This window comes from Tursiops truncatus, chromosome 6, assembly GCF_011762595.2.
Source record: "Tursiops truncatus isolate mTurTru1 chromosome 6, mTurTru1.mat.Y, whole genome shotgun sequence".
Classification (NCBI taxonomy): Eukaryota; Metazoa; Chordata; class Mammalia; order Artiodactyla; family Delphinidae; genus Tursiops; species Tursiops truncatus.
In genome coordinates this window covers 79,934,745-79,959,357 of record NC_047039.1, presented here as the reverse complement: position 1 = coordinate 79,959,357, position 24,613 = coordinate 79,934,745, and the positions used below count along the sequence as shown (strand labels likewise).

Sequence of the window (24,613 nt, the reverse complement as noted above, 5' to 3'; positions counted from 1 at the left end):
CTAGGTAAGCCAACTCTGCCCATTTTACAGATGAGGAAACTGAGGTCAGAACGGAGCAGATGTGCACACACTACGTTTCCATCGCGAGTCTGATAGTGCTTAGATTGAAAGCCTGATCTCTATTGAGCTCCTTGTTTTCCTCCAACATCCGTTGTGTGTGTGTGTGTGTGTGTGTGTGTGTGTGTGTGTGTGTGTGTGTGTGTGTGTGTGTGTGTGTGTGTGTGCGCGCGCGCGCGGGCGCGCGCGTTTTCTGGAGACTATTTCCCCACCCTCACTCCCCACCCCCCATCCCCGCCTCGGCTGCCCTTAATCCCTCAGGGCATCCCTGGGTCCCAATGCCGCGGAGAGGAGGCCAGGTTCCTGCTGGACCTGCAGCTCGACTCTCCAGGCACTGTGTTGACCCCCTTCCCCCTCCCCCAGTCCGCGCTCCACTAGGCCTTCGCCCCGCGCGTTTGTCAATGAACGTGGCGCCGCCGCCTGGGCCCCGCCTCCCATTCTCTCCCATTGCCCAGGTATCGGCTAATCAGGCGGAGCCCGCCGGTTGCTCAGCCAATGGGGCGGTGTCTCGGGTCAGAGCCGGCTGCCACCGCTCTGACTGGCTTGATGAAGCGTGATTGGCAGGTTAGCCCCCGCCCCGCCCCCGCCCCCGCCCGGAGGGAGGCTGAGCCCCGGGCGGCGCTGTCCACACGCAGCGGGTCCTGAAAGCGGCTCCGGGGCGGCGCGGTGGCGCACTGTGCGCGCCGAACAGGCGGAGGGCTAGCGCCGGCGGCGGCGGCTGCGGCTGCGGCGGTAACGCTGGGAGTCAAAGCAGATAGAGGCTGCATCTCTGCACCGGCAGTCCCGGCGGCCTTGGTCTAGGGGACCTTTCGCTCTCTTCTGTGTCCCTCGCTCTACGCCTGGGGCAGGCGCGGCGGCCGTCCCGGAAGAGGCAACTGAAAGACAGTCGAACCAGACCCCCGAGAGAAGGCAGCGGAAGCTCCAAGAGTTGGTGGGTGCGAGACAGATACTCAGGCGAGGAGGAGATCGTCGCTGTTGTCCCCATTCCTGGTCCCGGCGATGAAGGAGCAGCGGGGGCCGAGGGAACTTTGAAGGCAGTGGGTCCCAGGGTGTGAGGGCTGCGGGATCCCGGGGACTCCAGAGTCTTGGCTCCAACCTCAGTGGCATAAGCGTCTCAGAACCCGCCAGGACCCCAGCGCCGCCAGAGAGGAAGTTCTTTGCAACTTCGTCCGAGACGTCGGAGAGCCGGGTGGAGAGAAGCTGCAGCGGCAAGTCCGAGCCCCAGAGACTCAAAGAAGCAGAAAGGGAAAGGATCCGGTGGAGACCGAGGGATCGAGGAGAGACTCCAGAGGCAGCGAGGCCGCGGAACCAGCCTGGCAACCCGCGGGCCTCGCTGCCCCCCGAGTGAATCCAAGGGCTGTGTGTCCCACAGGCCTCCTTAGAGCCGCTCCTACAGGAGGCGGGGGGGCTCCAGGCCGTCCCGGAGGCGGGCCCCTAAACTATGCCCCCGAAGCTGCGGGCGCCTTGGCCGCAGCTACCCTGGGCCGGGTGCGGAGCCGACGCCTGAGCCAGCCCGGGAGGGAAGCCACCAGGAGTTGGGCGCACCGCTCCCAGCCGGACTGTACTAGCGCCGTTCCCGCCTCAAGGCGCAGCTCTCGGCGATCTCCGGCAGAGCGGCTCTGAGAGAGGAACAGAAGCTCCAGCAGTGCTTTCTGAGCCCAGCTCGCACAGTTCCCGGCCTGGCGGCGCGGCTCCGTAGCCTCGCTGGGCAGCCCCTTGGCGCCGGGAGGCGGCAGCGTGGGCCGGCCTGCAGTCTGGAGCGCCCCGATGGAAATACACTGTAAGCACGACCCGTTTGCATCCATGCATAGTAAGTAGGCGGCGAGCTCGCTTCTCTCACTCTCCCGCCGGGACGGGGTTGGGGGTGCCTGACCGCGGGCAGGTACTAAGGACGGGAGGACCCAGGACTTTTGTGGCCGCGCAGTCAAGTTTGCAAAGTGCAGGGCTTCCAGGCAGGGGATGTGGAGCAAAACGCCTGGTCGACCCGGCCGGAGCACCTGGCACCGGGAATCCCGCCTCCAGCAACCGGTAGTGTAGGCAGCGAGCTGCAGTCTTTCCGGGGCTCCGGCAGCAACATCTCAGCGTGCCGGGAGATTCCTGACTCGGACCCGGAGAGGGCTTTGGGCCGGGCCAGTTGGAGGGTACGAAGTTGCAGGGAGAGGTCAGTCTGAGTCTTAGACTGCGCCCCACACCCCGATCCCGATGGCGCCTTTTTCAGCGGTGGGGCTGATCAAAACTGGGGCTTGGAGGGAAAGTGGGGCCCCAAAAGTGCCTGTGTGCTTGTATGTGTGGAGGAAGAGGTTGAGAGCTAAGCGAGGACACCAGGTTCAGAGCTCCAAAGGCATCCTGGAGTTGAGGAGTGGGATTTGAAAAATCAACGAAGTAACCGTCCCTGAGCTGAGCTTCTGCTTAGAAGCCTCCAGTTCATACAGAGACCCTTAAAGACACAATCAAGTCCTCTTCAGGACACTTGCCTCATGATGGCTTCTCCCCTTAAAAAAAAAAAAAAAAATCAAGACGAAGAAGCCAATTAGTCACCATACAGGCACCCTCGCCTTCTGAAAGACATCACGTGTGTAGGAGACGGGAAGGGTCATTTTGGGCGCAGGCGAGACTGGCCGGCTGCCTGACCCGTCGGGATCTGCCAGTTCACCCATTAGCACACCCTCCTGTGAGATGAGCGCACCTCTCACGGTGAGTTAACGCCGGATTAGATTCGGAGATTTCGAGGAAATTCCAAGTGGAACGAATCGTATTTTCCTTCTGAGCGCTGCACAGCTGGGCTGGAGCAAGGCGCCAGGCTTCGGCGGCATCCAGCTGGGTGCCCAGCTCGGGCCCCCACGGGCCTCCGGTCAGGGAATTGCTTCTGCGCTGGGAGCCCTCCCCAAGGCTTCAGACAGCCCAGGATCCTGCTTACTTAGCCTTGGATCCCCTATTTAACAAAGGCAGCAGAGACCCGGCTGGAGAGAAGGCGAGCTTCCCGGGCGAATGTGTCCGTTTCTGCCCGGGAGGGCCGAATGGCCTGGTAGGCTGGGAAATGCTGATCTAGGCTGCGGGGCCGGCTGCGGGCAAGTCAGTTTCTCTTTGTGTCAGTTTCCCGAGTCCGAGATCATCCACCAAAGCAGCGGAGAGATTTGTGGAGAGAAGCGGATTTCTCGGATTCCAGCCCAAACGATTCCTCACCGTTTGGGGCCTATGCCAAAACGGTTTCCAGTTCGTGGTGACCCCAGCGCCCCCAGGAGCCGTCTCCTGTGCAGACTTAGCCCGGCTCAGGGGAGGCTCTGATCTCTCAGAGTGAGCCAGAAAGCAAAGGAGTTGGGGTCAGTACTCTGAGAGGTGACCAAGCCCTTAGCTTAGTCAAGGAGCGATTTGAGGACAAAATGAGGAGGGCTGCCCTTGCGCTTCTATCCTCGCCTGCAGGGATCCGCTTACTGCCTTCTTCTGCACAGAGCCTGGCGGCCCAGAGGTTGTGCCCCAGCCCTTGGGGAAATCACATCAGAACTGGTGGTCCCATGACTGTGCATGAGGGTGAAGAAGGCAGCTCCTTCCAGGTGCAGGTTAGCCAACCGCTAATGCCTGTCTCTGTCCCTCCTTGTCCCAGCTGTCATCTGCCCCCTCCTTGAGAAGTGCTCCCTCCTTCTGTTTTCAATTTCCCCTACAGCATGGTGGGGGCTTGGCCCCAGCCTGCCTAGCTTCCAGAGCTGCCTTCTCTGGAAGTGCCGTTGGTTCTGACGCCCAAAGCTATTTGCTTGCACAATGTAGGCCCCAATTTGTTGGAGATTGAGTGGAGGGGTGCACAGTAGATCCTGAGAAGTTGCCTGGTTAGTAGGGGCTCAGACCATGTCCCACCTTCTCATATTCCTTCTTGGCCCTGGTCAGTTTCTTCCTCCAACTCCTTTCCCCTCTCCCCCCACTAGCGGGTGGCTTCTGTGGGGAGGTGGTGTAGGGGGAGGGGCAGGCATCGCCAGGATATGGGCTTCTGAGTTCTGTTGCCTCCACCCCCAGCTAGTTACCAGTTATAAAGCACTTTTATATCCAGTCTCCTCCCCGAGTGTCTTCTAAACTTTCAGCTACACCCATTTTACAGAGTGTGATCTTGAGGTCAGACAGACAAAAGGACTGACAGGAAGTTCACATGGACAAAGCTGGAGGCAGTCTTTTGAGGATTCACAGAAGGGGAGAGAGAGGGACTCAGATTCCAGAGAGTGGGCAGCGGACATCTGGGTGGCTGCACACAAGTGCAAGGCACTATCCGTCTGGTTTAACTATGTCTGTATCCATGGCCCCACTGTCCGTGTGTGCCAGCACCTGTCTGTCAGAGAGTCCATTAAGGAGATTTCATCCCTGCCTTTCCTGTGTTCCTGTTTGCATGTTTGTGTGTCCCTTCATTCATCCTCTCTGATGTCAATAGGGGGAATTTCAATGACCCTGTGGATCCTGGAGTTGAATCTACCACTGAGTCAGCACAGACCTTCTCCCCAAGATGCTATGCCCAGGTGTGGTCTTTGGGGCTGTGGACAGGGGGACCCTGGTGGGCAGCATGTCCTTATCAGGGCCTGAGGGGCATCTGTGGAGTCCAGCCCCTTCCAGACGAGAGCCACGAAGGCCCCAGGGGCATCTGCAATTCAACCCTTCTCCCCTGCCCTCCCCTCCTCCAAACCCTGCTCTGTTTGCCCTATGGAGGCGGGGTTGTGTTTCTTTTGTATCTGCGTGTCTGTTTCCTGGTCTTTGCCTTGATTTGTTTGCATCTGTCTCTCTGTCAGTCTCTCTGTAAATTCTACTTGGCCCTGAAAAGTGTAGCTGAGTCCATGTCTTCCCCTCCAGCACCTCCCACATGATGAACCCTCACTCAGCTGGAGTCCATAGGAAGTAGAGGATGGGACTTGGCTTCTCTGAAGAAGTGAAGGGCTGGAGCTGGGGGGGGTCCCAGAAAACAAAGGTCCCCCTCCACAGATGTCCCCTGTCTTCCAAATGCCCCCATGCTAGGCTTCCTCCGTTTTTCTCTTCTCTTATTGCCTCCCACTGTACACCACATTTACCTTTCTTTCCTTTCTCTTCTCCCCGTTCTGGCCAATCCATTCCTTTTTCTCCTCCTCTTCATTTCTAACCTGAGGCTTCCCTTCCAGGCTCTCTCTCCTTGCTGTGTGTCTCATTTCATTGAGTTCCCGCTCTTTGTACACTTGCCCTCACATTTCTTTTCCTGATTTCTTTCCCTGTCCTCTTGTCTCACTTCTCTCGGGTTTCTGGTTTCACTTCTTTCCAGTCTTGGGGTAAGTGAGAGACCTTGCCTTCTCAGACTCCAGTTTTAAATCACCAACCCACCACCCTTGACATGCTCTAATAGATAGGACTGGGAGAGAGGCAGAGGGCCAAGTGGGTTTGGGGGCCTTTCCAGGAAGTTGAGGGATATAGGGGACCCCCAGGTCATCCTGGGTCTGGTGTCAGCTGTGGATATGTGGATCAGACTCTGCAAGAGCATTGGTAGCCTGGCCTTTGAGGTCAAGACTAGAGGGTGTGGGGACCTGCTGTCACCTAGAGTGTCTGACCCTTAGGTTTTTTTCCATGATACAAACAGTCCTCAAAGCTCACAAATGTCCTGCAGGACTGCTTTTGGAATTTAAGTCCTCTGAAGTTTGCCACTGTGTTTTGGGCAGAAAATTTAAATTGCCAGTAGTATAGGGAACAGGCCGTTACAGATGGCTCCAATGCCTGGACTAGTAGGTTATCTCAAAAGTGTGCTAGGTGCTTTTAGCTTCCTTTTTGTCCTCTCAGATAAGCTTGTACCAATTTTCAATTTACTTGCCTCTTAAATCCAGCCTATTATTGAAAGATCCATATAACTCTTTTTTATTAGGTGCTCCCAACCCCAGAACAAAGCTTTCTTAAGCCCCTTGGCTAGGGGTGGCTGCAGTCTTTTTGTTTTAGATGAACTATGTAGTTGTGTTCTTAACTGTAAAATTCTATTCGAGATGGTTTTCCTTTTTCTTATGTCTGGAGTGTTTTAGAACAATTAAAACTGTTTAAAGCTCATTTTAAAAATCAAAAAAGAAATTCAGCTTAGAACTAGAATTAAGTACTGTCGTCACCTATAAAATGGGTTTTTTTCCCCCTTGAAATCAACCTGAACTTGAAAATTTGGGGAAATATTCAATTTGGACTCTCATGGTAAACTTCAGTGAATAGCTTTGGCAGTTTTTAGGAAATAGGTTATGTTATGGGTAGTGTTTCCCCCTCTATTTCAGATACTGTTCATGAACACGGATAGTAGTTGAGTGCTGGGGGGGAATAGCTGAGATGAGGTGGCTACCTTATGTTTTAGAGTTGGAGTGTGTGTGTGTGTGTGTGTGTGTGTGACCTCTGAGATGCCCTGGCTTCCCTGGTACAGTCAAGTCCCTGTCAAGTCCCAGTTTAGGAGGAGATTTCCCCCTCCTTGACCTCTGAGCTACCAGCAGCATTGGTGAATGCTTGGACTTGGCTTCTGGCTTTTGACAGTCCTCAGTGATGTCAGTTAGTGGCTGATTAACAGCTACGAGGTCAATGGTGTTGCTACACTGGATCACTCTGTGTTTACTGGTTTGACTCTTCATTTACTTAGATCCCTGTTTCTCTCCAGATGGACCTTAATGTAAGAGAAGGGAGCTTTTTGGGTGCAGGAGATACTTTCCCGAGCTCTTTTTACTTAAAATCCATCCCAGAACCCTTGTAAAACCTGGGACTCAGAAGCCTTCTCCAGCTTCTTTATTTCCCCTGAACCAACTTAAAGCTGCTTGTTGATTGCAAAACACTCCCAAAATTCCAGGGAAACTCCTTTATAACAAATCCTGATACACTAGAGTGAAATGTGATCCTTTGACCCATTTCTTTCGTGTGCTCTAAGAGGGTACAGTGGTCAAGTCTGCATGTCAGCCTCACCTTTTTTGTGTATTTTTTTCCCCATCTTTATTGAGGTATGAGTTGCACCTTCTTAAAGAAAGGGTTTTTATCATGGCAATGGTTGGGTTTTGTCTCAGTAATCTGCAGATACTATTAAAAAAAAAATGTTTTTTAAAGTCCTTAGCCCTTGAATCAGATTGCTGATTTAAAAAGTATTTTCCCTCCCTGAGATCTAGCTTTATTAGAGCAGTCCTTTTCACTTTTAAAGATATTTGTTAAAAGGAAAGAGTTTCATTTTCAAAAATCTCTTTAAATTTTATGCATTTGGAAATGTATTTTCTCCCTAGGATCTATCTTAGACCTCAGCATCATGTATATAATAAGTTCTGTCCCTGGTATAGTTTGAGGTCTTCATATATTCCATTGTTAAAAAAAATTATAAAGAAAATGCTAGTAACTAAAGGAAACATAGTATGGAGATGCTTGCTATCAATAGCCCAAATGACTGGCTGAAGATGGACAAAGGCTAAGGTTAATTTTAAAAAGCAATCTGAGGTGTTCATGTAGCCTGCATGATCAGACCCCAGGCTCAAGATAGCCAGCCCGCAGCCATTTCTGATCAGAGGGACTCTGGGTACTCAAAGCAGTGTTTCTGCTCCTGTGTGACTGGTTCTAACCACCCTTTCTCTTGCTTTTTGTTTCTGATCTGTTTCAGGACATGGAGGAGTGAATCAGCTTGGGGGGGTTTTTGTGAATGGACGGCCACTCCCAGATGTAGTCCGCCAAAGGATAGTGGAACTTGCTCATCAAGGTGTCAGGCCCTGCGACATCTCCAGGCAGCTTCGAGTCAGCCATGGTTGTGTCAGCAAAATCCTTGGCAGGTAAAGGCAGACGCTTCAGGCTTCCCTTGATTTTTCAAATAATGACCTAAAACATGACCCAGAAGCTGTCCAATGTGGCAGTGTCATAGTGAGAATCATGGTGGCGCTTCTCTCACATGCATAGCACTTTGGAGTTTGCAAAGCCCTTTTGAGGCCATTCAATTCAAAGTAGCCCCAGGAAACTCCTGTTGTGGAACGGGGTGACTCAGATAAGAGGGTGACATGTTTTCTGAAAACCTGGTGAATTATTCCAAAGAACCCAGAAGTAAGAGGTTCTTGGGAATTTCCCTTCACATCTTTGGTGAGCTCAGGGCCTTAGCAGGGCTGGGTGGAAAATCTACAAGTTATAAAATCACATAACCAGACTTCAATGTTTCATTTTAATGTTTTCAAAAAGCACATTCCATTTTTAAAAGTCAGCTGTCGTTTTCAGTTTTGGGTTATCATCTACCTTATTATTTTGGGCTGTAGTGTTTTCCTTCTGTATGTTTTGTTTCCTTCATAGTGACAGGCATCCTAAATATATATGAAATTAGAGAAGGGGAAAAAAAAAAACTCAAACAAACACTAACTCTCAAATCTGACATTTGAAAGGTGCCACTTGACCCGGCGATTTGCTGCAAGCAAAATACTAACAATGCCAGTTCTCCCAGAGGGCTCTGCAGCCTCTTAATGCGCCTGTTTTTTTTTCTCGGGTGAGATGGTCCAGGGAAGCTTGTTTTGAGATGAGGAGACAAATCTACAGGGCGAAGTGACTGATTCAGGTCCATCTAGCCAGTCAGCCAGCACTCGGGCTGGGAAGAGGCCTTAAGAACTCCAAGACCATCTGCATCTCACGGTACTCCCAAACCAAAGCCGCAAGTGTGTTTCCAGGCATGTGAAGTTGTTATAGGTCTGCCCTGGCAGCCAGGAACATTCTCGGGTTTAGCTGTCAATGCTCTCTCAGGATTTCTCTTGCCAGGTCAGAAAACAGCCTTTGGCCTGTAGCTTGCGTTACGGTTTGAGAACAGGCGCCTGAATAGAAAATAAATATTTTGAAGTATGTCAGTGCCATTGTGATTTTCTGCTTACTCTTTCCCTTCCATCGGCTGGAATTTAAGACATCCTCTCAGATGGAGGGAACAACAGTATTTAACCTTGAGGAGACTTGCTGGAGGCCGAGAGAAGAGGTTTCAGGGCCAGGGGTATGGCAGCCCCTTTAGAGACCATATCCCCCTGTTTATTCCTTATGCCCCTGCCCGTCCCAGGTCACTCTAGGAGGCTGTGCACTCCACTCCTGTTTAGTACTCAGCAGCAAACGAGCCCCAGCCCGAGTTCAAGGAGAAGGTCAGGACATCAGCGTGGTGTTTTTGTTGGATGGTGATTTTAGGCAGGAGGATAAGAGTGAAAGTCGAAGGAAAAAGAAAAAAAACTAGAGGAGAGGGAGATAAAGAGAAAGAAAAAACAAAACAGAAAAGAAATGGACTGATTTATAAAGAGAGAGAAACAGAAAGAGAAATGAAGACAAGATAGAGAGAGAAAAGAAAAATATTTTAGACCATCTCTGAGTGAATCTTAGATATCTTCTTGGGAAGCCTTCTCATTGTACGGAGGTAGAGAGAAAGAGAAAAAAGAGGCCCTTCCTTTGTTTTTGCTGAGATGTCTTTGCTGAGCCGACATTTTGCTTGCTATTTGAAATCTTCTCAGGGCAAGATGCTGAGCCCTTCTCAGAGGGAACATCCAGATGCCGGGTCCTCACGTTCTGGTGCCCGGGAGCCCTCCACATCTTCCCTGGGGGACTGAAGGAGAGAGACAGTGACCCTCCCAAGCCCAGCCGGCAGCCTCCCGCGGCCCGGAATAGATTTGTCACTAGGTAGAGTGGCACTCGGAAGTTACGCGCCGCTCGGGTGCCTGGCCGTTTAAGTTGTCAACAATAAATTGGAATTTCATAGCTCATTATTTTCATAACTAAGAACCACAGTGGACAAAATGTCACTCTAATTAGAACTGCCTTTTAAGAAACAAGTTCAGCCCTAAAACAGTGTGACTGGGAATTTCTGAACTGGGGTTGTTCCATCCACTGATTTTTTTTTTTTGGTCACCGAAGAATTTGATGGGCACACACAGGGTGACAGATTGTCGAGAGCGTGTGGTGTGTGGTGGCTGTGGCTTTCAGAGGCTGTATGGCAAGGCAGGCAGGGTCCCTGGGGCAGGCAGAGTCATCTCGGAAAGGTGGCGGTCTGCCAGGAGTATGGGCATTCAGTCCACAGAGCTCAAAGCTCTGGAGGGGCTCGAGGGGCACAGCCCGGTGGCATTTAAATCCACCCAGAAAGCTGGGCTGTTGTCTTCTTTCACTGGAGCCTGGCTGGGAGGTTCAGGCCATTTGGAATTGGGTCGTATGTTACACAGTAGTAAACACTCAGAGGATTTTAATCCGCAACACGTGCTCTTTATGTTTTACAAAGCTTTTTCTTAACCATTCTGCATTTCTGTCTTCACAACAGCCCTGCAAGGTAGGCAGGGCGAACATCCTCCCCTTATTATATAAATGGGATAACTGAGGCCCAGAGAGGTTGAGCTGGTCAAGGTCACACAGCGAGTCAGTATTAGAGCCACTGACTGGCACCTACACCTCTTTACTCTCAAATTAATGTTCTTTGCGCCGAACTGCACTGTGTGTTAGTGGCTATTGTTCGTCTTATTGTGTATAAGCCAAAGTGCTGCGTGCCTGTTTTGCTGAGATGAAAGGGTGGTTGTTTAGTCTGACACAGTTGCCAGTTGGGGTTTTCTGGAGTGACAGGGCTACCTTCTAAGTGCCTGGCCCATGTGTCAGTCAAAAGGAAGACAGAGACCTCTTGTATCAAGACCATAGCCTCCTATGGTTGGCCGTGTTAAGGTGGGATGGATGGAGAGCCATGGGCACTGCCATCCACAGCCATACAAGCAGGACAAGTGCTGCGGGGTGAGATTTCATCCTGCCACCCTCTCAGAGTTTCTGCATGAATACTGCAGTCCCATTCAGCTAATATATTTGAGCGCAGGGTTGTCTGTGTGTCTGAACCCCTGCCCCAAGATAGTGCTTTGTCCTAACAGACCCTCTGTGACTGTCGATTAAGTGAGTGAATGAGTGACAAGATGCATATGGAAATGCCTGGTAAACAGTAAAGCTCTCTACAATTGCATGGGATCATTATTAGTAGTATTAGTATTATTTTAATTTTTACAACTAAAGCAGCAGTTTGTTCTAGTGCAAAGAGCACTGGATTCAGAATCAGGTTTGAAAGCCCAGGACTGCTTCTAAGTTCCAGAAGGGAGTTGGGCAAGGTACTTGATCTTCTGATCATCGGTTTTCCCTTCTATAAAACCATGCTGGCCTCTCAGGATTGGTGTGAGGATGAAGATAATTCAAGGAAGACTCTGTAAACTTTAAGGCACTCTGACTAAATAATGAGTTGTTGTGTTGATAGTAACAGATATTTTTCTATTGTAAAGTTGAAAGGATCTGCCAAATCTGCAGAGATTGCTGTGTGCTTTGATTTAGATACTTTTTTTAGACTTTTGGCAAAAGAGTATTTTCTTGGATATTTCTAAAACCTATTTGTGACTAATAACAAATTTTTAGCAATTAGAGAATGAAAGAGCACAGATTGAGTTTTGCTTTATGGTCCAAATTTGTACATGACTCACTCTTCTTAGTGAAGAACAGAATTTGTGCATCCACATCACTGGTCCCAAATTATTTCATCTGTTTCTAGAATGTTCACTAACTTGGCCCTAACCAGACTTACCCAAGCTGAGAAGCATCTCTTTAAATGTAACCAGTCATTGTTCTGGGTTACCTTTCCCACCCATCACATGGGAGAATCACCGCTTTCCCTTACCTATTATAAACTTTTGTTAGGTTTAAAATTTTCCAGCAATTTCTAAAATGTCTTTTTCATTAAAAAATTTTTTCAACTGCAAGATAATCTTTGCAAGAGGAAGTCAAGAATTCCTCTGTCAATGTTGAGAGAGACGTCCAGTGAAGGCTCAGATTCAGAAAAGGAATCAAGTAATTTTTTTCCCCTGAAATATTCTTTCATGGCATTCTTTTCCCTGGTCTCGGTTTTACTGTAAAACTCTGACATCCTATTTGCATTAACAAGGAAGAGCTGATAGCATGGAAATGTCCTTGGAAACAGTGATTTACCTCAGGGGCGGTCCCTGGAAGAGCTGCGGTGACTTGTGGTTGGGTGTTTTTGTTTGTTTGTTTTTCTGATTGCTTGGGTTTTGACTTATACGTAACTCATATTTCTAGCTAATTCTGGAATCCAACACTCTTTGTAATTTTACACCAGGGTTCTTGTTTATCTCTTATGGAAAAAGAAGTTGCACTTTGGGGGACAGTTTCACAGAATGAGTCTGCTAGGGGATGGGAGAGCTGGCAAATTAAAGGCACAGGGCAGCTTTCTGGGGAAATTGTAGCTCAGGAGGCTGGGCCACAGTCCTAGTTTGGCCACTGGGTCTTGGGTGAGCCCGGGCAAGCCATTTAACCTCTATGGATCTCTGTTTATATCTGTAGATGGAGACCTATTTGTTTATTCGTTCACTCATTCAGTCATTCAAAACTGAATTTTGTGCTTTAGAAATTCAAAAATTATGTGCTTTAGAAGTGTTGTGGGGATCAAAGGGGAAAACCAACTTGAAAGATTTCTGTAAACTGTCAATGGTAGATAAATGTGACAGAATTAATTAATTAATTAACTAATTAATTTATGCAGAGCATTCCGACCAGCGCTGTCCAATAGAAATGTAATGTGAGCCATGCATGATATTTAAAATTTTCTAGTAGTATAGTACATTAGAAAAGGAAAAAGAAAGAGGTACAATTAATTTTAATTCTATAGCTTATTTAACCCAATATATTAAAAAGATGATCATTTCAATAGGTAACCAATAGAAAAATCATTAATGAGATTTTTACTTTTTTTTGTACTAAGTTTTGAAAACCTGGTGTGTATCTGATACTTATAGCACATCTCAATTCAAACAAGCCACATTTTAAATGTTCAAAAGCCACATATGGCTAGTGGGTACGTACTGGACAGCACAGGTCTGGACGTTTCCTGGACAGAATAATCCATTATTTTGTTACCAACACCCATTTTCCAGGTCTCTCATGGCTAAGCTCCTCTCTCCTTGGGTCCTAGGTATTATGAGACGGGGAGCATCAAGCCTGGGGTAATTGGAGGATCCAAACCAAAGGTTGCCACACCCAAAGTGGTGGAAAAAATCGCTGAGTATAAACGCCAAAATCCCACCATGTTTGCCTGGGAGATCAGGGACCGGCTGCTGGCGGAACGGGTGTGTGACAATGACACGGTGCCCAGCGTCAGTTCCATCAACAGGTGAGGGGCTGGTGCCTGTGGGAGGCTAGGGGTCTGGGTTGGGTGGGGATACTGGGGGCTCTGCATGTGCCTTTCCTGAAGATCCGGTCTCTCCTTTCACCAAGTCTCCATAGGGGTTATCAGACAGGAGGGATGCTAACGGGGCTGAATGGATCGCTCTATCACCCTGTCTTCTCTCCAAAGTGGGCAGGCGTCCTAAGTCCAGGGAGAGGAGGCTATGCCAACACTCTGGCTGCTGCAGATTCTTCTGAGCCCAGAGTCATTTCCATCACTCCCTTCACCACTTGCCTCTGCATGTGAAGCACCACACAGTGAATTGTCCTGTTAGGCCTTCACAAATGTCACTTCCTTGCGAGCCCATCCTCAAGGTTGGCACTGGCCCACCTCAGGGCTTCCCAGGAGGAAAATCCCAGCCTCCAGTTTGCGCAGAGTTTGAGCTATTGAGTGCGGGGAACAGAGCCCGGACTTGCACTTGAGAGATTTTAGCTCCTGTGCCAGCTCTGCCACAAACTCAGTGTGACCTTGACAAAGCTATTCCTCTCTCTGAGAGCCCAGGACTTTGGTGGTGCTGATATGGGTCTGTGATTTCCAAGAGTGACATCCAGGATGCTAAGATGCTGTGGAGTTAGGGGGTTGCCCTCTCCCCAGTTGCCCCGAATCTCACCGGTGGGGAGAAAGATCCAGAGAAATACCATGAGTACCAGGCTGGGGATCTTCTTGGGAGCTCCTTCTTTTTTCCAGTCTGGTCCAGAGTGCATCCAACAGAGCTCTCAGAGCTTCAAAACTGAATTCCTGAAGGAAAGTTTTCTACCGTAGATGGTACTGTCTCAACTCCATTGAAACCCATAAAGTCAAGGATGAAGTTGTGAGATGACAGAAATGATTGATTGTTCTCTAAAACCCACAAAGAAAAGGGAAGCCAGCAGACTGAAAACCTGAACAGTTCCCATTTCTCCAAGGCCACGCCCTGCTCTTGTCAGTGCAGAGCCTGTCTGGGCATAGGGGATCCCTCACCCCCAGCAACTGAGGTGATCAGACCAGCTCCCCTTCTGGTCCTGACATTGTTCTTCTGTGATGACTCAAATGCACAGAATCACTGTGTGATTTTCCGTGTTGGTGTTTGGAGTCCTGCTATTTCATAAAACATTAGCCTGTTTTTTGTTTCTTCTCTCAGCAAACCTTTACTTTGGCTCTGACATCCTTCAAGGTGCTACGAAGAGAGAGGGGAATCAGGCATATGGTCTCTTAGTCTCTGTTCTAGAGGGGCTCCTTGTCCAGGGAGGGACTCTGGCCTTCACTGAGAAGTCTGGACAGCCCACCATAGGTACAGAATTGCTGGAGACGTAGCAATTATTGTGGTGGGTTTGAGGGGCATCACTTCTGTTCTTTTCTGGCTTATGAGTGGCTTCATGTGCTTTCTGAGTCCCCTACTGCCAGCTCTTTGAAAGATTTCCATGACACAAAGCAACGTGACTTTTCTGCCTACCTGTGTCTCCAAAAGCCCTAACATGGAGTGAGGACTGCTCTGCTGAGATCAGTGAAGGAGTGGTCAGCCTGCTCTGCAGAGGAGCCTCTAGCAAACTGGTGGTCAGGCTCTGGAGGCCCCGAGATTTTTCAATCTAGGTTACACGTGTGGTTTGAAAGATACCTCAGGTTGCCCGTGGGGGTCACAAACCTTAATGCCAATATGGGGTCAGACAGATGATGCAACAAGGGAAGTGGCCCAGGCATAAGGCAACAGGGGAAGGTCGGTCTGTGGCAAACTAGGAACACAAGTTCTATTGAAGGGGCAGTTGCCTCTCAGCTGTAGCTGAAAGCTGCCAGGAATGTGGGCCTGGTGGCAGCCAGATATTTTTTCCATTCTTACAGAGGAGCCAGAAACTAGGACTTGTGTGTGCATGTATTTGTACGTTTGTGTATATGAAATCTCTATATCTTTAAACAGTGACAACTAATGTCAGTGAGAAAATGCCTTTGCGGAACAAGCATAAATCACTTTCAGGGCCCCAACTTCTATCTTCTGTCATACAAGGAGAAAAACTGTTTTGTGATGAAGTTATTTTAATGTACTTTAGAAAAATAGAACTAGCACTTGAAACCAGTGAGTGTGAACTTTATGAACTATCCCCCTCATTTATGGTAAAGAACTAATATTGCTTTATAAAATAAGTCCAAGTCAAAAAGTAAGTGATTTGAAAGAAACATATGAAGCAAATAGAGCACAGTGATTACAGATGTGGTGAAAGCTATGAAGGGGGTACTTGAAAGAGTGTCCAGGGAAATCATGGCTCAACTGATGCTTTGTGCCCAGAGCCGTGCTGTGTGGAGGGTCAGACTGCTAGTTGCTGGGGCCATGGCTAGCCTCAGGGGCCTCCTGGGTGTCCCAGGCCATAACGGTGGCCCGGTGGCTCCACCAGCTGTACCTCTAAGGTGCTGCCACATCTGTGGTCTCCTACAGCCCTCAAAGCTTAACTCTCTCCTGTGAAGGTATAGAAACTAAGGCCCAGATGGGGAGTGCACAGGAACAATGATTTTGAGCTAGAGGTGGGAGTAGAGCCCAGGTTCCCTGATGGTACGAGAAGGGATGTTTCTTTCCACCACTCTCCAGTAGGACTCTGGCAGGACAGAACTGAAGATCTGTGAGGAGAGAGACAAGGAAGGGCAAACAGCCATCCCTACTGCATTCCCATTCCATTCCTGAGCCTCACAGCCTGTACGTTTTGCTGCCTGTCTGCAGGCTTCCTCTGTGATCTATAGCCCTTTCCTGCGCTCCTCTCTGGGGCTCCTCCCGGGAGCAGTCTCTGGTTCCTCACCACATTCTTCAGTGAGAGCTCTTTGGTGTCTTTAGCAACAGACTGCGCAGTGCAAATAAACTAAGTGCGAAACAGTCTTGAGTTGCTGCATCCACCCCCCAACCCCGCACCCACAAAGCCTGAGCCATCCCAGCGCACAGTTTTATTTTCCATATAAAGATCCCACTGCATTCAAACAGATGCAGCTTCTAAATGACTGTCTTGCAAATGTTGTGTAAGAGGGTCCATAGCTCCCTCTCCCAGCCCCTGCTTCCCCGGGAGGCAACGTCTCACTATTCCAATACTTCAGACATCTAGGGAGGGAAGGGTGTCTGGATCTATAGCTACTCTGGTGGCCACAGGGCCGTCTCCACCTTCCCCCCCCAGAAGTGTGTGCCTTCCTGCTGCCTTCTGGGGATCCTGCCTGGGAAACCATGACTGACATGGGGTGAAGCAACACTGAACCAGTTCTGCTAGGCTTGTGGGAGATTCCCTGGGACACAAAGCATCATGTTTATGTGGCTTCTTAAGGACAAATACATGCTGGGGTGTTGCACAATCTGCATGAAGGTTCTTGGAATCCAGCCAGCCTGAGACAGTTGGAGGTGACTGTCTTAGAGCTGACCCCAACGCCGGGTGGAACGGAGTCTTCCTTCTTCGTCTGTTCCAGTCCTGAGGCTCTAAACCAGGGGCCGAGTGACATTCCCAGCTTAGAGTGGCAGCTCTATTTAGTACCAACCAGTGGTTGTCCTGTGAGGATGCGGGGCCAGTATTCTGGGTGTTCTGATTTTTCAGGAGAAGCTAGAAATCCACGTATTTATGTAAACGCTACCAACTTACCAATACTGGCAACTAATTCAAATGAAAATAAATATACTGTGCAGGCCAAACAAAACTTGTCCAGGGATGGATGTGGCCTGGGGATGACCATTTGTAAACCCTGCTCTTCATCCTGACTTGGGCAACAAGCCTTCTGGGCTCGTTCATCCCTTCCCTCTTTCTTCTCCGCATCAGCGCAGGTGTGAGTGTCACCTGTGGATTCTCTCCCAGCTTGGCCTAGTTGGTCTCTTGGTTTCTGGATTCTTAACACAGCTGATGGCCCAGGATTCTTACTGTAGTATGGCAGTTTGATCAGTGAGGTAGACGTGGGTATTTCTTTCAGTCTTATAGCCCCATTTCTTTTTCTAAGGCCCCACGATTTTCCCTTTCAGTGGAATTTTGTATATGGTGTAGGGGAGGTGGTGGCTGGGGTGCGGGTGAGAAGACCTAGCCTTTCAAAGCAGCGGGGGTGATGTTGAAAAGGGATCCCTACAAATACCTGTAATGTCTAAAGTTCCTCGGACTTTGAATCTTCGGACTCTAGATGGATTTTGAATCCAAATAGGCTTTATGCCTCATACAGGCAGTATTTAGCAGAGGGACTGCTTCCTTTGAATGTGGCTCAAAGAAAAGTGCTCGGGCATGGGAGCTGACTTACTGTGGGACCTTGGGCAGGTCATCTGAGCACTCTGGGCTTTCGTTTCCTCATTTATAGGAATTCTTTGATTGCTGAGCTTCCTTCTCCATTGGACCATCTAGGATGATCCTATGGCATCCAAGGTCATGCTAACGCTCAGCAAAGTAAAGGTTGCACCTCTTAGCGCTGTCAATTAGCTCTGAATGTCTCTGGTTTAGAACTGGTCCAGAGCATGGCTCTTATTGTGATGAGTCCTGATGTTAATTTTTTAATTTTTAATTTTTTTAGAATTGTTATGATTCAATTATAGTCCTGTTCTTCCCACTCCCATTTCTTCTCAATGGAAAATGATGCTCTTTGTTCTTTGCTTGGCAGCTGCTACAAGCAGATGGGCAAAATTTCTATCTCTGGGGATGGGTTTGGAGGGTTCCCTAAGATTCAAGTCTTCCTTATAAAGGAAAGCCCCACTACAGCCTTAAAATAGGGTATGGGGTTGGCTACCTTCCCCTCCCCAGCTCCCAGGGGGATCCCATGTGTTTTTAAGGCGTTTGTGGAAAATATGAATCTTTAAAGGTTGAAGCTGGTCATTAATCTTTATGAAGATAACAGTGAAAATAACAACAGCTAACATTTATCGAGAATTTACTATGCAGCAGCCACTGTTCTACGTACTTAATTAATTTAATCCTTGTAATAACCCTATGAGGCAGGAATGATTCTTAGCTTCATTTTGCAGATGAAGAAATTGAGGTACAGAGGGGTAAGTAATTCACCCAACATTATACAGCTGGCAAATTGCAAAACTGGGATTCAAACGCTAGAAGCCCGGATCCGGAGCCTGTTCACGCCGCTGCAGCTGCCTGTCGATGCTTTATAAAAATTGATAATGTTTTACCAATGACTTATAAATATTTTTAAAGAAAAATAAGGAAAACATAATTTTCTTTGCTTACATAGAAAGTTAATGGCAAGACAATGCTTTGAAAAGTTAGGACTTTATACAGGACTTCAACAGGAAATAGTTACAATCTATTAATATTTTACCATATGTTTGTATGTACATAAACCATAATATAGATAAACTATATTTAAATCTGGCATATCTGTATATTCACACATCTAGCTATATCTCTGTAGACACACATACATGTATACAGAGAAGGTGACCCACACAAAAATCCAAAATTAGGTTAGATGCTAGCTTAATTCCAGGTAGTCAAAAAGACTGCCTCAATCCCAGGTCTTTGTTAATACGCTCCATGTTTTCTTAGTCAAAATAAATTATTTGAATATTGGAGAAAACAAACAAATGCTCAGTATATTTGAGGCAGCACATATGCTGACTCATCAGAAAATGGCAAAAGGCCCTATGCTGAGCTCAAGTGGCCATGGCTCCAGAGGGCCTGTGGCTAGGCTGTGGTGTGAACAGAAACATCCATTCCAGGCTATCAGCTGAGGATACTGAGCACCCTCGGTGCCCAGCACTGAGCTGTGAGATCACAGAGGTCAGGGGCCCCGGCCCAATGAAGTTCAGGAGACACTTCTGTTCTCCCTTTCCCTGTGCACAAGCAGTGCAGCTTGAAAAGAGCTTCCAGAAAGAATGGTCTGAAATGTGAAAAAGCTCCTTATATAATGCTGAGGGAAAAGAGCAGGACAGAAAACTGTATACATGGTTTAATCCTGATTTTGTTAAGAAGAAATGGATATTTCCAAATATGCACAGGAATGCTACCATAAAGGAAATATACCAAAATGTGTTTTTAGATGTCTTCTTTATACCTGTTGTCCAAATAGTCTACAATGAACACAAAGTACTTTCATAATTAGGAAAAACTCTAATAAATGTTATTTTAAAAGGTCATAGTTGGGGCTTCCCTGGTGGCGCAGTGGTTGAGAGTCAGCCTACCGATGCAGGGGACGCGGGATCGTGCCCCAGTCCGGGAAGATCCCACATGCCGTGAAGTGGCTGGGCCCGTGAGCCATGGCTGCTGGGCCTGCGCGTCCGGAGAAGGTCATAGTTGGAGACTGGAATAGAACTTTTCCAAAGAAATTGCACATTTTATTACCACCTATCCTTCTCCCAAGTGCCAGGGAAGGAACTTTCTTGCAGGCCCAAAAGGGACTTTTGGTCTGGCCCTGGTCAGCTGCTGTACGATGCATCGGGCTTGAGGTCTCATGGAGGCCTCACATGTTGTCCCAGCTGGAAAGTTACAAACTAAGCTTCTCAGAGCCCAAGTTTCTGCAGAAGGACATCAGAGCTGCCAGGTAGCAAGGGGAAGGCACTGCTGCTATTATCCTTTATATACAATGGACTTTTCCATAAGATTTTTTTTTTTTCCAAAAAGGATTTGATTACTTAAAGTAAGCAAAGATTGGTCTGTTCCAACTCCCTCATTGTAGCAAGGCCTTCAATGGAATGGACTTGCCCAGGGTCACAATCCAGTTCATATTAGAACTGAAGCAAGGTCTCTGGAAAGACAGTCCAGGACAGCCCTGGGTCCCAGCCCCATAGAGCCTTCCACTGTTTTGTATAATTCAGGCTTCCTCTTAGCAAAGCCAAGCCAGGCCAGGCCTCTCCTGGCAGCACTTTAACCCTTTCTAGTTTTGTAGCAACATTCACATCCCTCCCCCTACCCCCTTGATAATTTCTGATGGGCAGGGATGTTATTTTTCCTGTGGCTCTCTAAGGCAGAGAAACCAGAGTGTGAGAGCTGCCAGGGGACAGGGAGGTCACCTGGTTCAGTGCCTTCACTCCACAGATGGGAGGTTGAGGTCCAGGAAAGGGATGGAACTTTCTAACTCACTCAGTGAGTTCCTTATGGAGCTGAAGCTGCTCCAAGAATGGGATGCCTCTTTGTAATATTAACGCATCAATCTCTTCCTACAGAAGAGGCACTTGAGGGCCAGAGAGGGGTGCAAGTTACCCAAAGACACCCAGGGAGGTAGGGGCTGAGTTGGAACTAATCTATAATTCTTCCAAACCCCCAACTCGGGACCTGGGTTCATAATCCGCCTCCACTTCTGCCCCAGCTTGGCCCACGACCCAGCTGGATATGGGTTTCTGGCATCGCTAGTTGAGATCTCTTCTCCTCCATCATGGTAAATAGCCATTTATTTTTTTTCCCAACTGTTCACAGGATCATCCGGACAAAAGTACAGCAGCCGCCCAACCAGCCGGTCCCAGCTTCCAGTCACAGCATAGGTAAGAAGAACTTTTAAAAAAAATTTAAAAATCTAATGGGCTCCAAATACTCTAAAGAACTTTTAATCATTCTTATGGACAGATAATTCTGCATAAAACACTTCGGCACACGTACTAATGCGCCTTCTTTGTCATTCTCCAAGGGCTGAACCTGGTAAATGAATTTTATAAATACTGCTAAAAGGTTTTGAATTTTACTGATTATTATGATAAATAGCTTTCACCATGAGACAGAAAATTGAAATCTAAGCCAAAAAAAAAAAAATCCACTAATGGGGGTCTATAGAATGTCAGATAATTAAAGTAATAAATCAAGAAAGGGATACTTATTCATAACATTTTCTGCATCATTAGTCAGTAAGTAGTTTTGAATGTGTTTTTTTCTTCTATCAACCAGCCCTTCTACAATTCTTTGTGCACTTGCAGTCTTGAGTGAAGATGTGGCAAAACTTCCCAAACTTTCTTTCTCTCTCTCTCTTGCTTCGATCTCATGTGCTCCGTGAACTGTCAAGGGCTGCCAGTGGGGTTTCTGACACTCATGGGTGAAGTCTGAGAGTGACCATGACTCGTAAGGAGAAGAGTCATATTTCCTACTACCCAGGAGTTCAGAAGTTTCCCTTGCCTTCCCTTCCCTGCAAAGATCGTGAGATGAAAGTGACGTGTGTCTACACAAGGTGTATGATTTCTCCACTTTGGATAAAGGAAACACCTCTGGTTAGTTGGGGGAAAGCTTATTTTACTATAAGAAAGCGGGCCACCATTCAGCAAGCCTCTGACGGTTCTGGCTGCCACAGGCCCTGTCAATTCCACTTAATCACACCTTAACTACACAAAGATTGTGTACCCTTTGTTGCTCCTTCTTTGACTGAAAACTTGAACTCCCTATGGTGATGGGGGACAGGCAGAGGCCTGGCTTATAGTTCCAGCTTTGTCATTAAGTCAACCAGTGAACTGTGTTAAGCCCCTTCACCTCTGTGAGCCTCAGTTTCCCCATTTGTGGAGCAAGGGGCACAAACCCAGTGCTCTCTGAGGTCTCTGATTCTTCACGGTTGCTTCTTTGAATAAAGGTAAGACAGAATTCTTCCCTTCCATAAAATAATTCTTCATTTAGTAATCCATCCAAAAAGTGTTTGCTAAGCCCCTGCTATGCAGCCCGTGGTGGTGGAGACTAATGTTATAAGGAAGGTAGGACAAAATCCCGCTTCTCAAGGGCTTCTCGGTCTAATGGGGGAAAATAACAAGGAGAAGTCTGCAAAACACTGAGATTAGGCTCAAGAAGAAAGTACAGGGTGCTGTGGGAGCAGAAGGGAGGGAAAGATCAGCTTTGTTGAGCTGGAGTGGAGAGGGTTAAGAAGAGCTTTCTGGGGAAGTGTTTGTGGCTGGGATTTCATTTGCAGCTTTATTTCAGGTCACATAGCAAAGGAATATCAAACTTAGGGTAACTGATAATATTCTTTCAATTGGGTAAGAGGAATAACTACACTTGACAGTCAGCAGAATGCCTTATCTCAGATATGTGTATAAAATCCATATCTTATTTGTGTACAGCCCCTTATAATTTATTAACTTACTGAGGAGTAAGGAAATGGAAGCTCTAGAGAGATGAAATAACTAGCCCAAGGTCACATGGCCAGCAAGAGGCGGAGCCAGAATTGAAACCTGAGTCTTTTGAGCCGGGTGATTACAAAATGTTGAAACACGTGTCATCGGCTCTGTCAGCAACGTGGTGAGCCTTGGTTATATGTGGTGGTTGTTTAAAGTACCGAATGACTGGTGAGATTCTTTCTTCCTCTGTTCTTTGCACCTTAACACAGAAAAGGTTGTGAGATTTGCATAAATCTATTTTGAGGAGCTTCATCTGGTGAAGGAAAAGAGAAGTTAACGATTTCTACTTCTGTGTCTCCTAAGGAAGATCTAAAATCAAACTCAAATATGAGAAGAAAGGCACTGCTCCCTTTAGGTCTGTAGGAGCAAGAGCTGGATGTGCTCCAAGGAAAGCAACAAACAGCTTCTCAACCAATCACCACCATTTCTAGTAATTTCCTACACTTTAGAGTCAAAAGCAGCTCCACCTGCCTCCAGCTAGTTATAGCCGAAGGAAATGTGTCTGAGATTGGTCTGTAGGTTTTAATGAACCAAGGAAGAATTCCCACAGCCCAGAAATGGAAATTCAGCTGCACAGCTTGAGAGGACCCTGATGACCGACAGGTCTCCCCCTTGGATTCTGGGGCCAGGAGTTAATGTGAAACTTGCACAAACCTCCCCTCCCCCATTCTTATTTTTAGGAACTTAGATACCTGGTCTCAGTCACAATAAGTCACCAACCCACATTTCTGGGCAGAAGAAATCTAGACTTTAAGTCAGTAGAACCAAGGCTGAGCCCTGGTGCTACGGCTTGTTAGCTAGATGACTTTGAGCCAATCACTTTGCTGTGTGGAGGCTCAGTTTCCTCACCTGATGAATGCGGATGAATAATAGCACTCTTGGTTATTGCAAGCATCAAATGAAAAGCGCTTTATGAATGTGAAGCATATTATTGTTTTTCATTATTCATTAGTGAGGAGCAGATTACTATAGGGGTTGACTTTAGTTCTTGGGTTCCAGTCACCACTCTGCATCTTATTAGCTGTGTGACTTTGGGCAAGTCACTTACCTTCTCTGAGCCTTGGTTCCCTTACCTCTCCAGTGACCTAACTTATAAGTTTGTTCTCAGAATTAAATGAGATGATGCCTGAATGCCTGGCACAGAGTAAGTTCTCAGAAAAAATTATCATTATTATAAATCAATATATATATAACATATAGTATATTAATATTATATAATTAATATAAAACATTAAAATCCAGGTAAAGTGGAAGGAGAAAAGACAGCGAGGAACTATAAAAAGACAGATAGTCTGCATTTGGTGCTTTGCTGGCTCTGTGTATGAGTGTGCAGATATTTATGTCTGCGTGGATGGATGGATTTGTAAGTAGGGAGTGAGCCTGACTGACGAGTAGGTCGTTTCTAGCACCGGCTGGTGGTGGGCCCCAGCTCCCCCGTTTCTCTGCTCCATCCGCCTGCTTCCTGCATCCTTGGACAGGCTGGGGTTTGAACTGGTGCCCGTGGTCCCTTCTGTAGTGTCAGTTCTCTTCGGGGCTGCTCTAATGGCCCAGGTTTGGCCGCTGCCCTGTGGCGAGTGTCCTCAGCACACACCTGCCCTGCCCCGCTCTCTCTCAGTCTCACCAGCCCCCTGTAGGGGGCGTGTCTTCGTATTGGCCCGAAGGCGGGGGCCGACCTTCCTCCTCCGCGGCACCGCCCCCCAGCCTCCCGCCGGGCCCTGACCGCCTTCTCCCTCTGTGCAGTGTCCACCGGCTCCGTGACGCAGGTGTCCTCGGTGAGCACGGACTCAGCCGGCTCCTCCTACTCTATCAGCGGCATCCTGGGCATCACGTCCCCCAGCGCCGACACCAACAAGCGCAAGAGAGACGAAGGTAGGAGACGCCGGCGCTGCCCGTCGGGGATGGGCCTGGTCGGATCTGTGGGATCTGTTTCCAGGCCTTCAGTCAGGGGCGGAAGCACAGACGCCCTCCGAGCACCCTTTACCTGCAGAGCGCTGGCGGCGTCTGGCCCAGCTCAGTCCCGTCCTGACCACGGGGAAGGGGCTGAGCCCTCCGGGAGAGGAAGAGGGCCCCGGCTGGGACTGGACTTCTCGCTGGCCTCCTCCCATCTTCACCCCTTTGGTGGGAAAGCCGGGCCTGGCAGAGTCCTTGGGGCCTGTGCTTTGCGGCCTCTTAGAAGCCCTTGCGTTTGCAGATGTGATGCCCAGAGGGCAGGGTGTGGAGGGTATGAGCACAGCAGCAGTGTCCCCCTTTTGGGGGGAGGCCTGGGGAGAGGGAGGGGCTGGGCAAAGTGAGAGGGGCACACATGAGGTGGCAGGGTCAGCGGGTGGGCTCTCCGAGGGTCTGAGCACACCTCTTTCAGAAGGCCTTCAGTGCGGTGATGG

The 24,613-nt window shown here is 48.3% G+C and overlaps 1 protein-coding gene across 2 annotated transcripts in view; it reads left to right on the top strand.

Annotated features, from left to right (window-relative positions):
• Positions 1-24,613, top strand: part of PAX5 (paired box 5) — a 191,293-nt gene that overhangs the window by 5,769 nt on the left and 160,911 nt on the right. Inside the window, exons 1-5 of one of the 2 annotated variants that reach the window (XM_033858285.2) lie at positions 905-1,867; positions 7,646-7,811; positions 12,980-13,177; positions 20,563-20,627; positions 23,973-24,101. In XM_033858285.2, the coding sequence (XP_033714176.1) occupies positions 1,825-1,867; positions 7,646-7,811; positions 12,980-13,177; positions 20,563-20,627; positions 23,973-24,101 (601 nt within the window). In that variant the 5' untranslated portion in view covers positions 905-1,824. Of the gene's footprint in view, positions 1-904; positions 1,868-7,645; positions 7,812-12,979; positions 13,178-20,562; positions 20,628-23,972; positions 24,102-24,613 lie in introns of those variants that run through there. The other variant, XM_033858284.2, reaches the window with a different exon arrangement.